General features: G+C 30.8%; 2 protein-coding genes and 1 pseudogene across 2 annotated transcripts; 1 reads left to right on the top strand and 2 right to left on the bottom strand.

Moving 5' to 3' along the window:
• Positions 1 to 1,233: 1,233 nt before the first annotated feature.
• Positions 1,234 to 5,429, top strand: AHG2 (Polynucleotidyl transferase, ribonuclease H-like superfamily protein). Its single transcript, XM_028074688.2, has 7 exons — positions 1,234 to 1,614; positions 1,762 to 1,892; positions 2,366 to 2,685; positions 2,857 to 2,970; positions 3,396 to 3,522; positions 3,604 to 3,874; positions 4,390 to 5,429. The coding sequence occupies exons 1-7, from the start codon at positions 1,253 to 1,255 to the stop codon at positions 5,213 to 5,215; spliced, it is 2,151 nt and encodes a 716-aa protein (XP_027930489.2). The 5' UTR covers positions 1,234 to 1,252; the 3' UTR covers positions 5,216 to 5,429.
• Positions 5,430 to 10,002: 4,573 nt separating this feature from the next.
• On the bottom strand, positions 10,003 to 12,224 carry LOC114187417 (putative L-type lectin-domain containing receptor kinase S.7 pseudogene; annotated as a pseudogene).
• Positions 12,225 to 13,249: 1,025 nt separating this feature from the next.
• LOC114186554 (nuclear transcription factor Y subunit B-9-like) lies at positions 13,250 to 18,061 on the bottom strand. Its single transcript, XM_028074488.2, has 2 exons — positions 17,889 to 18,061; positions 13,250 to 14,096 (listed from the first exon to the last, which is right to left on the bottom strand). The coding sequence occupies exons 1-2, from the start codon at positions 17,941 to 17,943 to the stop codon at positions 13,477 to 13,479; spliced, it is 675 nt and encodes a 224-aa protein (XP_027930289.2). The 5' UTR covers positions 17,944 to 18,061; the 3' UTR covers positions 13,250 to 13,476.

Genomic DNA, 18,061 nt, shown 5'->3' with positions numbered 1-18,061 from the left:
AATGGAGATTTTGTTCGATTGGATTTGAAGAGGGTTTCATGATGATCGGAACCCCAACCTTCGATCACAAAAGCGATGAAATTTGAATAAGAAAGGTTGAAAAACAACTTGAGATTTAAGAGGAGAAACGAGTTTTTCGAAAAGAAGCTTTGCACTATCCTTTTACCGTGACTGAGTTTTTGTTTTTAAAAGAACAAAGTTTTACATCGAGCATTATGTATATGAATTTGAAATCCTTCGCAAATATGACATAAGGTTATGCTCTTTATCATTTTTCTTTTGGATTCCATTTTTTTATGTGGTTAAATTTTCTTTTGCAATTTATTGTAAAAACTTAGGATTCTTCAATCGAATAACATATTTGAAGGATATTTCCTTTCTAACAAATTAACTTTTCACATTTGTCTTTGTCAAACTATATATAGTTTTTTCTAAACAATAACAGTAGTTTTTGATATTTTAAATTTAAATATTTCAAGGCTTTTGCATACGTTAACAATAATAAGAACAATATTTTTTGGTAAAAATTATATGTTTTGTTTGCTTTATCTTTCCTTCATGTGTTGATTATAAAAATATTAAATATTAATCCAATATCTCTCCACTTTATTATTAAAACATTAAAAAATTTGGTGCATTACACAAGTATACTAGTGTAAATACAAAAGAAGGTATGACAGCATGAAGTGTTAAAAGAAAGGCTTTTTCTTCATTCATCCTATAATTTTTAAATGTATCCGTATAATTTAGATGACATTTTCCATCCGTAAAGGTCATTTTTGAATTATTTATTTTAGAAATCTTTCAAAACAAGTTTTTGAAAATTTGGGGACAAGATTTATGAAATAAAATTTTTAGAACATGCTTTTCAAAACACATAACATATATTTTAATACGTTATAGAATTAACTTTTCAGAACAAACTTATCAAGAGTGCAACTATGATAAAGAAGGGAGGTGTAGTTAGAAGAAGTGGGAGCGACAGAGGTGGCATGGTACAACAAGAAGGAATTTTAGCTTTTTTGCAATTAATATGCGGTGTAGGTAGTAATCACGGGGTTCACGAAGAAAAAGCCTGAAAGAAATTGTCCTCGATCCAAGTATGCTGGGCCGATCCAAAAAATTAGCCCATGCCCAAACGACAAATCGTAACCCCTCAGGCAAAACGACGACGGTTTAGATCTGCGCCTTCCTCTATTCTTTTCCGTTATCCCTCTTCTAAACCTCTGACCCAAAAAATGCAGCACAAACAATGAAGCCATACAAACTTAACTCTCCGTCACTCTCACGTGTGCTTGCACGTGCCCTATCCCCCGCCACCCCCACCACCCCCACGCAATGCGATTCGGCATTTCCTTTGAAGACGGTGACCACCGCAAACTTCGAACCGTCGCTGGCGGAGCTCCGGCGCCACGTCCGGTCGTCGGACTTCGTGGCCATCGACCTCGAGATGAGCGGCATCACCAGCGCTCCCTGGCGTGAGTCCTTCGAGTTTGACCGCTCCGACGTGCGCTACCTCAAAGTCCGAGACTCCGCCACCAAGTTCGCCATCGTTCAATTCGGCGTTTGCCCCTTCCGTTGGGATTCCTCAAATCACTCCTTTGTCGCGTATCCGTATGTTCTTTCATCCATTCTATCTGGACTGTAAATTTTTATAGTATTAGTTCTGTTGGTGATTTTTTGCGTTGGATTATTTGTAGGCTAAGTATATTTGTACATTATTTTTAAGGCTGGTTTGAATAGAGAATTGCTCCGTGGCAGGCACAGTTTCTTTGTTTTTCCTCGACAGGAGCATGCAGGTCTGGGTCCGTGCGATGAATTTCTCTGGCAGACTACTTCGATGGATTTCTTGGCTAAATACCAGTTTGATTTTAATGCTTGCATACACGAAGGTTGCTTAGTTTTCCTTTTATTTCGTGAATTGCATTTCATACTAACTATTAAGCTAATGGAAGAAAGGAGTTTGTCCTTGCATGTTTTATTTCTATACATGGAAAAAGTAAGATATGCGTGTTTCATTTCTAGGCCTGTAGCCTAGATGTTTAGTGGTTCAATGGAAAAAGAGGTAATATTCATAGAGCTCTGCGATTTTACTCTTTAGCTTATTTGCAAACTGGAAGTGCTCTTTATATATGGTTTTTAGAGTTATAGGAAATTATAGAACTATGGGGACATTAAAGATGACGAAGGCCTATGATCCTTAACCAGTAGCCACCATAGTTGAATTGCTGGTGATGTTTTGGTGTTGGTTGATCTTCCATTTCTGTGACTGACTCATAAGATTGGTATTTGATTGCACGTGTAACGTCATCATGACATTTATGGTTTCTATGGTTTGAGAATTTTCACCCTTGATAACTGTCAGGAATATCTTATTTATCCAGAGAACAAGAAAGGGAAGCCTTAAGGAGTTTGAATTCTGCACATGATAGTGAGTGGTCAGACATTTATAAATTAAAAGATGTCAGGGACATGCCGTTGCTTAGTGCAGCAGACATTTTGTTCACTGCACGAATGAAAAACAAATTCCGTGGATGGCGTGATGGGTTATTACATGAGCAAAATCTAGAAGACCAGATTCAAGGAATTACAGGGGACTCAAAATTTCAAGAGATTTTTTTTGAGATGCATCCGGCTCTTAGGCTTAATGGATTCACCTCTCACCAGCTTAAATTGATTCAGTTGGTAATGCTTATATATTTTGTGCCCTAAATGATACGTTTACATTTTTGTTTCTTTTCATATTGGTATTTGATTGTGTCATTTATCAGTATTCTTTTCCTCAAGACGTAGCAGTACTATACATCTATGAAGTTTGTGCTGAGTTTTTCTGACTATTAGTTTAAATACTTTCAGGTCATCAGAAAACACTTCAAAGATCTTTCTTATATCAGTGTAAACAGTGAGGCTTCCGGTTTACAGCATTTAGTTGTGTATACAGACTCAAAGGATGAGTTAAACTTACTTCTGGTAATAAATCTTGATATTGTTTTGTTTCCTTTTAAATTGTCACATGTGATTTTACATTGGAATTCAATATAATTGTTCCTTCTGCACTTTAGAAATAATGATGGTGGTGATCTATGTCTTTTGATTACCATTGAAAGAATGGACCTAATATTATCCTTCATTTCTAGTTCAGACTGTAAATGACTGAGCATTTTCTTAAAACAAAGCTTAACCCTAATTATAGTGATATTGCACACAATTAATATTAAAAAAATTAATATGTTTGTGCTAATGTATTTTAAAAAAATAATGTTTGTGCTTTGTTAGTATATAATTTGGTATATTATGTCTAGGTCTAACATTAGAGAAAGCTAAAATATAATGTGGTAGCAGAGTTTTATTGATATACCACAGCCACCTATTAAATTCTTCAATTAATCTCACAGAAAAAAGTGAAAGAAGAAAATCTCGGCGTAGAAAAGATGAAAATTCAAGGTGCTGTGGGACTTCGCCACGTTATTGATCTCCTTTCATCGGAACAGAAGTTGATTGTTGGTCACAATTGTTTTCTAGGTAACAACGACTTTCTGAATCGTTGAGAAGCTATTTAATTTTACACAACACTAAAATGTTATATACCATTCCGTCATACAGATATTGCTCATGTCTACAGCAAATTTATAGGCCCTCTTCCTGGTACTCCTGAAGAGTTTGTTACCTCAGTTAACAAGTGCTTTCCGCACATTGTTGACACCAAGATACTTCTGAACACTAATTTTATGCTCCAGGAAAAGATGAAAAGATCCAGAAAATCACTGGCAGCTGCATTCACTTCATTTTGCCCACAAATTGCAGCTGGCTCAAGAACCAGTTATCTAGGTTCACTCTCACATGTGAAAGTGGACGTTGAAGTTGATGATGTGAGGTTTGTCTCTGCTTTTTTTAGTCCTGGCCTGGTTATTGTGATTTAAATTTATCAATCTAATGCTGCAATATCAGCGACTCTTTTTTTGATGACAGTTGAGTTTATGTTTCAACTATTAGTTTTCAACTGTTTTCATACATGACAGAGTTCTTTCCTTTTTTCTATACATTTTTTCTTTTTTTGATGCATACTCCAAGAATGCAAAGTTTATAACTAAAAGGTAGACACATTTTTTCTCTCTCTTATTTAATGGTAGGTAATATTATAAATAATGGTATGTGGGAACTATGCTGTTCAATGATAGATAACATTTTAATTTCCCTTGTGACGTTTTGTCGTCTACATATGTCTGCACATAGCTTGATATGATTGCTTCAGAATTTGGACTGCTAAGTCTAATGATTTAGTGTCCCATTTGTCTTCTTTAAGTATTGTTCTCTTGCATTTCATATTTTGTCCAAGCTCTCTTTAGATAAAAGTACTTCCCCATACCAACATTAGATGTGTATATGCAGATCATCCAGCTGGAACCCTGGTGGCAAGCATGCGGCAGGATATGATGCCTTCATGACTGGATGCATCTTTGCCCAGTTATGCAGTGATTTAGGTATTGATTACAAACTCCACGATTCTTCAAAACAATTAGCCCTTGACGAGAAACTACAGAAATATGTTAATCGTTTATATCTTAGTTGGATGCATGGGGACATTATTGATCTAAGTACTGGTAATAAGGTTGCGGATTCTTCACCCAGCCATAGCCTCAGGAAGCGGTACCCAACAATTTTGTTTGAGAACATTGTTATTATTTGGGGATTTCCTTCTACGCTGAAGGCAATTGAAGTAAGAGAGTGCATATCTAAAGTATTTGGACCAACTTCTATAGTTTCTGTCTTCCACCTGGATGCAACTGCAGTATTCGTTCAGTTTAGCAAAACAGAACTAGTTTCTGATTTTCTTTTATTGAAGAACACCTTAGAGAGAAGTGATGGTGCACTATTGGTTTTGCATCCACTGTCAAAACTTTTGGAAGGTGGAAATACATGTGCTGTTAATTATGGTACTTATAAAGAAATTTGTGGCTCACCCTTATCAGAATGTCTGTTTGCTGATCAGGCAAAGGCAGTTGGTATAAAGTGGAAGACCAAATTGCCAGAAAAGGTAGTATTGGGGGCCGAAGAACATGAAAATTCAAGTGTACGAGGTAATGTAAATATTGCTACGGAGGATGTGGAAAGGACCAAGCAGAACACAATTGATGAATTGCGAAATGCTCCATCTCGGAGACAAGTCTCCCCATATGTGGATGAAGATTCTTGTGTTGCAGAAGCCAACTTGTGATTTCTGGCTAATGACTTCTTGTACAAGGTCAGGATGAAGATATAATATTATATCTAATTAAACTTTTACATATCAATCTATACTTCGGGGCTAGTATTGTATCATAAAAAAAATGTAACCATTTGACTGTTACAGGATCATGAATATTTGATTAAACTCACAAATTTTCTTATATAGTTTTTCATCTATGATAATTCTATACTTTTTTAACCCAGCTTAGATTTTCACTCGGTGTCTTAGAAGGTTAACTGTAGTCAGTGGTGTGTTATTCTGTCGAATAACATCAAATTGTAAAAAAAAAAAAGAAGATTAAATATGTTTTTGGTTCCTCAAGTTTCAGTAAATTTTGGAATTAGTTCCTCATCAAAACTTTATACTAATTTAGTCCTTCATATTTTAAAATGCATGAATTTAGTCCTTTTAATCAAATTTTGTTAAGTTTATTTGATGATAGTATTTAAGTTAACATTGAAGCAAAAATGTGTCAAACAATGTAAATAATTTAAATACTATCATGAAATGCATTTGAAACGTCCGATAAACTTAACAAAATTTGATTAAAATGACTAAATTCACGCATTTTGAAAGATGAATAGGGATGACAACGGGGCGGGTACGGGTATCATGATCCCATCCCCATAATAAAAATTCATCTTCATCCCCAAACCCAACGGGTATACAACTTTTGACCCATCCCCACCGGGTAACGGGTATTTTCTTATACCCATACCCATTTTTTTATTGTTCCATATATCAATTAAATATTTTTTATAAAAAAAATTTAAAAATTACACCAACGGAATCATGATACTATCAAAATATTCAATATTAAAATAACATACTCTTTTCTTGCAATAGTTACATTTAGCTTTGTATTTTCCATCAACTTTTATCTTTTCAAAGTGTTCCCACACAACACTTTTCAATTTCCCTTTCTCAGGCTCTACTTGTGTTGTTGAATGTATTTCATCATGAACTTCTGAAGGTGTTTGCGTAGATGGATTCAATGGAGATTGACTGTCATTATTAGAACTTTGAAAGGGAGTTGGTTGTTGTGAACACTGTGGTGGACTTGGTACCTGCAAATCTTGATCTCCTGTGCTCATTTTCTCTAGAAACTAACATACGTAACAAAAAAAAATCAAACAAAGTAAAAAGGTTAATTTCTTTTTTAACAAAATATAAAAGGAAAACCAATAATCAAGTTTAAAAATATTTCAAATACTTTTTATACTATTAAAAATTTATATTATACCACTTAAACGAAATAGCACAAATAACAAAATTAAATTAATAATAATTCAAATTTAAACATAGATTCTTCATCTTTTGATCTTGAATTAAATTAAGGATTTATGCAATTGAGCACTTAAAATTGAGAATTAAACATTATCATGAAACAAAAAATAAATAATAAATAAAATTATCATAAAGGAGTAAAGATAATTAAATGTGTGACCCAAATTTGAGAATATCCATTTGAACATAACATAACGGAAAAAAAAATGTATAATTAAGATTATGATAAAAGGAAAAGTACCTTGAAGATCTGCTTAAACCTTAAAGAACAAGCCAAACAATTAAAAGAGAGTAAAAAAGTGTATAACCAAAGTAACAAAAAGAAGAGCTACAAAATAAGAGTCAAACATTTTCATGAAAATAAATAAATAAATAAAGATAATCAAATGTGTAACCTAAAAATTATTTCATAGAATGAAATTGAGAAACACATATTTGAACATAACCATGTACAGAGAGTAAAAATTATGTAATAAGAAGAAGAAAAATTACCTTCAAAATTAAATCTTGAAAAACAAACCAGACAATTGAGAGAGTAAACAAAGTGTATAACAAAAAACAAAGAGAATGAGAAATATGTTATATATATATATTATATTATATTATATTATATTATATATTATATTACTATGTATATATATATATTATATGTGTGGATATCTTATGTTTATATATATATATATATATATATATATATATATATATATATATATATATATATATATATAGATATATATTTATTTTAAGTATATATTATATTATATTATATAATAATATAAATATAATAATATATATTATATTATTATGTATATATATTATATGTATATGCGTAGATATTTTATGCTTTTATATATATATATATATATATATATATATATATATATATATATATATATATATATATATATATATATTTCTTTTAAATTTTTATAAATTTGTAATGTTATAAATTTGTTTATAAAAGATCTCACTAGTTAAATGATTAATTTGTTTTATACGTATATATTATATATATTATATTATATTATTATGTATATATTATATTATATTATATTATATTATATTATATTATATTACATGTATATGTGTAAATATATATATATATATATATATATATATATATATATAAAAGTATATTTTATTTATATGTATATATACTATATTATATTATATTATATTATATTATATTTTATGTGTAAATATATTATTTATTTATATATATTTTTTAGATTATTTAATAAATTATAAATAGTTTAGTAATTTAAGCGGGGACGGGTATTTGGGCGGGTATATATATATCCCCATCCCCATCCCCATCCCCAGTTGAAAATTTCGGGTATTACCCATACCCATACCCATACCCAGTCAAAGCGGGGATTTTCTGTCAAAACGGGGACGGGTTCGGGTGATACCCACGGGTACGGGTTTATTTGCCATCTCTAAAGATGAAGGACTAAATTGGTCAAAAGTTTTGATGAGGGACTAATTCCAAATTTCGCTGAAACTTGAGGGACCAAAAACATATTTAACCCAAAAAAGAAAGAAATTTCTTCCCTTCAATTTGCCAAAACTTGATATAATATTGCTTCATATGTTCATAAATTTGTTTCCAACTAGTACAATTCTAATTCAACCAAAAATTAATAGGCTCAATCACCTTATTTTTGAAACTCAGTTACCTATTTTATTGGATTAAACATAGTGATTAGATTGATGGTATTAATAAATTTATCTTAAATTTAATTTTGAAACTATATATGTGAGTAGTGCTCTTTTTTACTAATTATTTGTTAGAATAATTTTTTTTTATAGTTAATAATATTTTAATATAAATTAATTAATATAATAGAGTTTATTTGTTTTGTGAGAAAAAAAAGTGATCGATGAGTAATTATTTTATAATTGTAAATTAATGCTCTTCTGTGAATTTTTTTAAAGTTTCTCTCTTTACCACATTTTATTTTGTATGAAAGCTATATTTTTTGTAAGAGAATTTGAAAATTGTTTCTATCTTTTAAAATAATTTTACTCAAATATATTAAAAGATTATGTTATTTAAAAAAATTTTTTTTTTTTACGCCAAAACTTTTATGGTACATATGTAATGCTAATAGAGAAATATAAGTCAAAAAATTGAATTATGACATTAAAGATATTTCGTGTGTGCACAATTATAGTAATCAGGATTGAACTACAACTCTGAGTAAATTATATAAATATTTTGTTAAATTAGATATATTCTTGTACATATTTAACACAAATAATATTAAAACTAATAACTATTAATATACCATTATATAATATTAAACATTTTAATAAAAAAAAAGATATTTCTAGGCTTTATTAATATAGCTGGCACATTACATCTATACAAATACAATAATATGTGTGATGGAAAAAACTTAGTTTCCACAACAAAGGTCATGTGATGGGGTCCATTACTACTATTTTCCACACCAATGATTCCATTCACATTCCTTGTTTAGTGACCGTTGCAAATGTTTCATTTGTGACGTTTTAACGTTATTTGCTTTGAATGTCACATGCTGTGTTTTTTTTTTCTTCTTCATCTCACATGTTTGATTTACAGAAGCAATACTTATAATATCTGTACACATTTCTTCATTTTATAGACAGAGAATTACAATTCCAAGCCATAAAATTTAACCGTGTTTATACATTTGCACTTTACAACAACACGTTACAATGATTTATGAAGAGTTATTTCGGTCTAATGAATGTTCTCTGAAATTAAGCATCTAATTACGTTAGAATGAATTGATGACTATATTATATTGTTTGTGGGCCTTTCTCTAACCATACAAACCAAATTAATAAATTAATAGTTTTGTAGGAGGTTTCTTTCTTTATCAGCTCAATTTATTTTTTGGTGATTTTATTTCTTTTCGTATTGGTCAATGGTGATGATGATAAGTTTCAGAGTTTGCCTCAAATAGCCGTTGCATAAGTCAATCCCATATGGGTCCAGTCAATGCTGCCAATAATGCAAATTAACATATGATTCAATCAATCAGTTACCAAATGTTCCTAACATAACCTTGTGAACGTTAACATAATCTTGAATAACAAATATATACTTTTATACAAAATATTTGGCACACTATATGATGATTGAACCATTCAAATAACCATTTTTTACTACATCAAAGTCACAAAAATCATTTATTACTTCAAAAAAATTGTTCAGACTTGTGCACTAAATGCATAGAACAGAGAAACCATTTCAATAATACAGCAGACTATTGAACACACACACACCAACACATGTTGATGCTTTGGTGTCAGATTCAGAAGCTAAACATAGGAATGATAAATGTTTTGTTTAATGAACAGATTTTTCTGTGTGCACATTAAACATGTTTCACTCCAAAGTTGCAACACCATTCAATATTTAAGAGAGAATATATTTCACTAGAAAGTGGACAATACAATTGTTTCAGAGAGCAAGTTTGAGAAATACTCATATATGACCAGAAACAAAGTTCATTTCGGTATAACATATAACAAACTTGCTCTGTCTTAATACATTATTGTCACCATGAAGTTCAATGTAATAGCTTGAACTCCAACCAATGAACCCTATATATGTCAGATTACAATAACAAATACAAATGTCATTGTTCATACAGAAATAAAGAATCAAATGAATAATTAAAATAACAGTAACAACAAGAAATTCAGCATCTTCAATCAATCTTGATCTCACACACAACCTGGCCAGAGTTCAACTCTTCCTCAGCATCAGAAACAATGTCTTCAAGACTCAAAGGCAAGCCAGAAGAAAAAGTAAGTGTTGGTTTTTCTTTAGGTACCACAAGAGACACTCCTCCTTCATTGTTGAGAATCTGCAACACTCTTCTCATGGAAGGTCTCTGAGCACTATCAGGGTTAGCACAACTCAACCCCAACAGCAAAAGCTTCTTCATTTCCCCTTCTTTAAACTCCCCATTCAACTTTCTGTCAGCAGCTTCAATGATCCTCCCCTGAGAGTGCAACCCCCAAACCCAATCCACCAAATTCACCATCTTTTGCTCCTCTCTCTCAATTGGCCTTCTCCCACAAGCCACCTCAAGCACCACCACCCCATAGCTGAACACATCAGTCTTCTCATTTGCCATTCCACATTGAAGATACTCAGGAGCAAGATATCCCATTGTCCCTGCAGTTAGTGTTGAAACAGGACTCTTGTCATGGTCCATAAGCTTGGCCAACCCAAAATCACCCAACCTAGGGTTCATGCTTCCATCTAGCAATATGTTTCCTGTTTTGATGTCCCTGTGAATCACCCTCTGCTCACACTCTTGATGCAGATAACTCAAAACAGAAGCCAATCCGACAGCAATGTTAACCCTATGAACCCAACTCAACACATTGTTAGTATTCCCACCTTCATGTTCTTGGTAAAGTACCTTGTCCAAGCTTCCATTTGGCATGTACTCATACACAAGCAGCAACTCACCCTTCTCAACACACCAACCTAGGAGTTGAACCAGATTCTTGTGCCTCAAACTAGCTATAATTGATAATTCTGCCAAAAACTCGGTTTTTCCATCGTACTGTCTTGACCTTTTAACTGCAGCTACTGTTCCAGAAGACTCAAACAAAGCCTTGTACACTGTCCCAAAAGATCCTTTTCCAATTACCCTTGAAGCATGAAACCCCTTAGTGGCCAACTTCACCTCCTTGTAACCAAACTCTTTTGGACAACATCCCACTGTCCCAAAACCTTTCTTCTTCCTCAAACCACGCCACTTCAGAAAAGAAAAATACCCCAAAACCACAAGCACCACACAGAAAAAAGCAGGACCAACAATGGCAACACAGAGTCCGAACAAAAATCTCTTGCCACGATTCTTACTACCCTCAGTGGAATTAGAAGAAACAGGAATGCCCTCAACAGCAACATTCGAAGGGCTGCTAGAACCATTGATCAGAGGGTGCGAGTTTGACTCAAACTCCAGACTCCAACTCATGACTTGGATAAGCTCGGTGCTTCCTTGCGTGGAACCAGAAAACCCCAAGTAGAGATTATCCTTAAAGTACTCATAGAGGTCAAGGTCAACGCTCAAGACAGGGTTTTGAGGCTTGGAAGAGGCTAGTGACGAGCAGTTCAAGAAAACTTGAAGCTTTTTCTTGTCGGCATGATGATAATCAACCCAAGAAGTGATGGGAGTGTCGGTGCTGAGATAAACTGAAGTGGAGTTGGTAATGGAGGAGTTTGAGGAGGCGGTGAGGTCGAGGGTGAGATGGTTTTGGTTGGGGTGGAAATGGAGGGAGAGGAGGGTGTGGGAGGAGTTGAGGAAGAAGGAGAAGGTGGAGGAGGGGGTGGCGGAGGTGGTGGTGTTGGTGATGGAGAAGGTGAAGTTGGTGGAGAGAGAGAAGGAAGGGGTGGTGGTGATGGGGTGGTTGAAGAGGAGGGTGCCGGAGGAGGAGGCGGGGACGGTGGTGGAGAGGGTGAGGCCGACGAGGCCGTTGCGGAGGAAGGAGTCGCCGAGGAGGGTTATGTTGCGGAGGGTGAAGGAGGGAAAGGAAAAGGAGAAGTTTGTGTTGTTCTGAGAAAGAGTTGATGTTGCTGTTGTTGTAAAGAAGAAGATTGTGATGATGAAGATGAAGAAGATGGTGGTGGTGGTTCTTAAGAACATGGTGGTGTTGTTGTAAGATTGAAGATGAATGTGGGAAAATTGAGAAAGTGTGAAAGTGGTGATGGGATTTAAATAAGGAATGGGTGGGAATGTGGGAACATAACGGTTGTGCAAAGTTGCAAAGTGGGAAAGTGGGAAAGAACAACTTAGGTTGTTATTATGTCACAAAAGTTATATGTTCATGATAAAAGGATTTAGGATTGTGGCAAAAAATTTAGTTACCTAATTATCTAGATATTAGTGAGATTATTATGAACGTATGATGTTTTTTCGATCATTCATTAATAATTTACTTTGAATTAGAAAATTTGAATATATGTGACAAAAGACTAACAGAGATCGTGGATTATGAGAAGTTTGGGATTACTTTAACATTTTTCAAGTAAATGAATTAGAAGGATTGAAAAAAAAAAGGTATAGAGAGAAGGAGTGTTAGTTATGAAAATTTATTCATTAAATAACTCATTTAATTTTTAAAATTGTTCATTATTGATTGATAAGGTTTTGAAATGAAAACATTAAATAAGCCTTTGAATTTTTTTTTTCTTAAAAAATAGAATATTGAATTTATATAATTATCATAATCAAATAACTGCAGAAGGAATTAATTTTAAGGGTATAGTTAAATGAAATCTTAAAGGTTTCATAAATTTATTTAATTTTTCTTAACTAGTGGGGTATAATCTGAAAGATTAAATTTATATTTAACTTAAAACTATGTAGTCCTATCCCAACTTTTACTACATAGACAGCCATTTTTTTTTTCAATCTACTAAAAAAACAGTTAATAAGGTCTTATTTTGTGTAATAAAACTTTTCATGAACGAGATTGATGAAAAATGAAACTTTGTGGCTTTACAATTCTTGAAACCTTTCTTTTTCATCAAACAGGTGGTGGTCAAAGGAGGGATTCAAAGTATGATAAATATGTAAAGTGACAGAAGCAAAATCCAGCATTTTCCGATGTGAAATCATTGAAATTTGAAACCCATGTGAGTCACTCTGGTTTCTGACCCACCAAGTCCTCAAAGTACAATTCAAAACAAAGCATATTAATGCAAGCCACTTCATGGTGAACAACATAGCCGTTATAAATGTGAGATTCATCATCATTAAAGTAAACAAAAATAAATGCACTCAATCTAAAATTATTTCATCCAAAACAAAGCTTGAAGCTTTGGTTTTCCCATATAATAAACATTCATAGTTGTATCCCTAATTGAACAATGAGAATGACAATTCAACTATATTGCCTTTGATTTTAAACAAGCCACTTATTCTTTGTTGATCATTATCATCTCAGAGCTGATCCTGTTGGAACAGAGAAAAAGGATCAAAGCTGATAAAACCACTCACACCATTTGGGTCAAACATCTCCGCCGCCGGAGGCGGTGGCGGTGGCAGTGGCGTCGGTGGTGGAGGTGGTAGAGGAGGGTGGGGCATTTCCACAGCGTTAAGGGGCATTTCCACAGGGTTAAGCTCAGGCTCAAAAGTAGGCCCAAAAGCAGGCCCATTACTACTACCTCCTTCAATGTGGCGACAACGTTGGAGAAAAGTACTGAGAGGCCCAATGTATTCATCAAAGCCCACATTTTCAATGGCCCATAACAAGTCATCTGCATTCATAATCTTTCTGTACTCACTCTGGCACTTCTCCTTGGCCTTTCTTGTTACATGTGTTATGTAATTTGTAGCACTCTGTTGAATCATCTCTTTGGCTCCATCAGAGACTTTTGCAGTGTTTGGAAGAAATTTTCTCATGATTTTTGTCACATTTGTAATTGGCATTTTGCTCTTATCTCTCCCAATCAAATTAGGGATTTGAACTGCATTAGGGATTTGAACTTCATTTGAGTTTATTGCTGCTGCAGTGTCTGTGTTGGCATAGTTGTTTTCTTGCTCCAATGGATCATTCAACACTTCAAGAAAGAGATTCATCATTGCATTTTAGAACTCAGATCCAAAACTATGAATTAAGGAAATTAATATAATTTATTAAATAACTAGTTAGTAAATATGTGTGGAATTATTTTGTGTACTTTAGAGTAGTGTAAAAATTTAAGGGTATAAGCTTTGCAAATTTTTCTTACCTGCAATTCAACAAATCTCTTGGATTAGTGCAAGGTAGTGGCTAAATAAAAATGGTGCAATTAGTTTGAGAAATTAATTTTTTAGTGTTTGTATACATTAATTACAAAATATTACTTACTTTTGTGATATTTTCTTTTTTAAGCATTTGTTAAAAAATGGTAAAATAAAATTCATTCAACTATTGTAGATGCATTCTCTTATAAAGGTTCATTATAAGAAAAAAATTGAAATAAAAAGTCTTCAACAAAGACCAACTACACATTGAAATCATGTTTCAAGTGCAAAAGCCAAAGTTATTTATAAATAAAACAAATATATTGGAATAAGAAAAAATATGAAAAAAAAAAACTTTCTATCCTTCATGAAAAACAAACTCAATAGTTTATATGTGGCACAATTATGACATTAGATTAACACATAAAGAAAGTACTATAGTTGAATTAGGACTTTATTCAACAGAAGTTTTAAAATAAAATAACACAAACATTACCATTTAATTGATTTTTACTAAAATAATTATGAATTTAGCTTAGCAAAAATGCCCCACTTGATTTTAAATTACTTTGTGTATAGACCATTAGATATAGTTAAACAAATTCTTAAATTTAGAAATTGACCAATGCAAACATTAATTATTTAAATAACTATTCCCTTAATATACATTTACCATCATCACTTCAATACAAAATTTGCAATAATCAAGGTAACATAAATATAAATGTAAGTATACATATATGTTAAAACTAAATAATACAAGACATTGTACATGATTATGACACCAAACTCAAATGAAACTTCAAATCTATATAATTCACACTATAAAAACACTTTTTTTAAAGACTCTCAGAATAAAATTTAAGAAATATCTTATTAATAATTGAAATAATTGGTTGATGCTTATAAAAAAACACCATAAAAAATATCAAGATGTAACAAAATTTGTAAAATGAGTTGTTTTTGTTTAAATTTCTTCTTATTTTTGGTAGGATAATAATGTCTAAAGAAAACTTTAGTTAAAAAAACAGTTAGACTTCCTTTCTTTACTCAACTTCAAATTAGTTTGGATAAATGTCTAATATAAATATATATATATATATATATATATATATATATATATATATATATATATATATATATATATAATATGACAATGCTAAAGAATGTTAAACTATGTTAAACATGTATTAAGAAAAGTATCAAACATTGTGACATATTATTACACACTATTCTATAATCTTTAAAATATTAAACAATTATAGAAAAACGTGTTCAAAAAAGTGTGGAACAAAACAATACCCTATACTATTCTAAAGTGATATAAATATAAAAATATCAAACATGTGTCATAAGGTGTTAAAAAGTCTCTATGTTTTATAACTCATAACTTTATCAATATTTTTTTCCCTTTACATTCATATTTACTATTCCTCACAATGACAAATACTTATATATAACAATTTGTAATTAAACAAGACAAATATAAAATTTTCGAAACTCTTGATCAGTTGTTTTTATTATAATTTCATCAACAATTTCCTTCTTTAACATCTCATCTTCTATTCCTCACAACCACAAATAATTATATGCAATAATTTTTTTCATTAAACATCTAAGACTAAAATAAATTTGAAAGGAAAAACCTCTCATTTATCATAGTTTATTTATTTTTATTATTTGAACAACTAATATCAAAAGACAAATCTCCATAACCATTATTTTTAATTTACACTTAATATAGTTTCTTTAAAAGTAGATATTTCAACAAGTTATGTATTTTTTATGTGTTTTAGATAATCCAAAATTATAATATGTTAGAATACTCTTTAAAAAAAAATAACAAAGAGTATATAGTACCATAAGTATACTTTAAGAAAAAAAATACTTATTTTCTTAAATAGTTTTTCATGAAATACTAAGTTATCTAACCACTAAATAATGTGATAACATCTTAATATATGATCATGTTCTTAATGTTCTTTAATAACCTAACAATAAAATTTAAAACATATATCTCACAATAGTAATTAAAATAATTGGTTAAGTCTCATGAAAATAAGCACCATAAAAATATTAAAAGCTCAAGTTTATAGTATAAGTTTTCCATTTCTAATTTCTTCTTACTTTATTAAGATAACAATGTTTAAAAAATGTTTAGTAAAAAGTAAGAGTTTGTTTATGCATTTTAAACATATCCAAATGAGATTGAAACAAACGAGTCTTTTATGTCTTTCAAATACTATTTCTTAAAAAAATAAAGTTATTTTAACAAAGTATATTTTGGTGTTTTAGATAATCCGAAATTATAAATGTTAGAACACTCTTTAAAAATAAACAAATAAAGATAATATATTAAAATAAATATACTTCAAGAGAAAAATGTTTATTTTCTTAAATAATTTTCCTTTTACAAATTTAACCATTAAATCATATATAACTTATTAATGATCATACTTAAAGTTTCTTAATAACCTCACAAAAAATTTTAAAACATATATATCTCATGATAATTAAAATAACTGGTTATGTCTTATGAAAAGAAGCATCATAAAATGTATTAAAAGCATTAAGTTTATAGTATAAATTGTTTCGGTTTAATTTCTTCTTACTTTATTAGGATAACAATGTTAGAAAAATGTTTAGCAAAAACAAATTTGTTTATTCTTTTTATACATATTCAAATGAAGTTGAATGAATATCTAATATTTATTTGAATCCTGTGAATGTCAAACACTTGTCAAAAGTATGTTTAAAAGGTGTCAAATAATTACATGATATTTTATAAAAGTTATACTACTTCATTACTCAAAATCTGACCAACTATTTCATTTTCTCACATCTCTTCTGTTCCTCGCAATCACAAATAATTATATACAATAATTTCTTTTATCGAGAAAAGTTTTACGGTGACCATCGATAATTCGTCGATAATGTTGATTTAACGACAGATTTTAACCATTATCAACAGATTTTGACTATCGATAATATCAATTTTTCTTATAGTGTAAGATTGAAAAAGATAAATTTCAATAACCATTATTTTTAACGTGACTTAACTCGTTTTTTTTTTATATAAATGTATTTAAACAAGTTACAATTTTTGTGTTTGTGTTTAGATAATCAAAATTATAACATGTTAACATATACCCCTTATGAAAAGATAAATTAGTTTAGTTTAAATCAAAAATTACACATATTTCAAGAATAAACTTTTACTTTTATTTTCTTAAATAATTTTTCATAAAATATGAAGTTACACAAACCTAACCAATAAAACTTTAATGATCATGTACTTAAACTTTTACATAAACTGAAAATATGCAAATACATGCATATTTAATGAACATGAAATTAGATCATTAGAACAAAAAGAGGAATTAGATAATTATTTCCTTAAATTCAACCCAATCCCTTGGTATACGAAAACTATGCTCATCAATAGTAGAAATATATGATAACAAAACTATATAAATTTTGATTGAATATGATGAAAAAAAAAGTATTAGAATGGTATCTTATAAAGGTTATTGCAAACATAGATACATATACATAAAAAAAGAAAAAAAGAAAAAAAACTCATATTATTTGTGATAAGAAGTTTTGTTGGTGTGTTGAGAACTTACCAGAACTTGATTTCACATGTTGATCAATGTGAAAGAAGGAACCTCCATGCTCCATAGCCTTTGAAAACACTAAATTTTTTTCTTCCTTAAAAACCACAAAAAAAGGGGTCAGATTTTTGAGGTTCAATGCTTCAATCTGACACCATGGAAGTTCAACTACTGAATATTTATAA

This window comes from Vigna unguiculata, chromosome 6 (assembly GCF_037176805.1).
Source record: "Vigna unguiculata cultivar grain cowpea cultivar isolate G323 ecotype 2 chromosome 6, ASM3717680v1, whole genome shotgun sequence".
In the NCBI taxonomy this organism is placed as follows: Eukaryota; Viridiplantae; Streptophyta; class Magnoliopsida; order Fabales; family Fabaceae; genus Vigna; species Vigna unguiculata.
The sequence above is the reverse complement of the archived record's forward strand: the minus strand, read 5'-3'. Positions and strand labels throughout refer to the sequence as shown.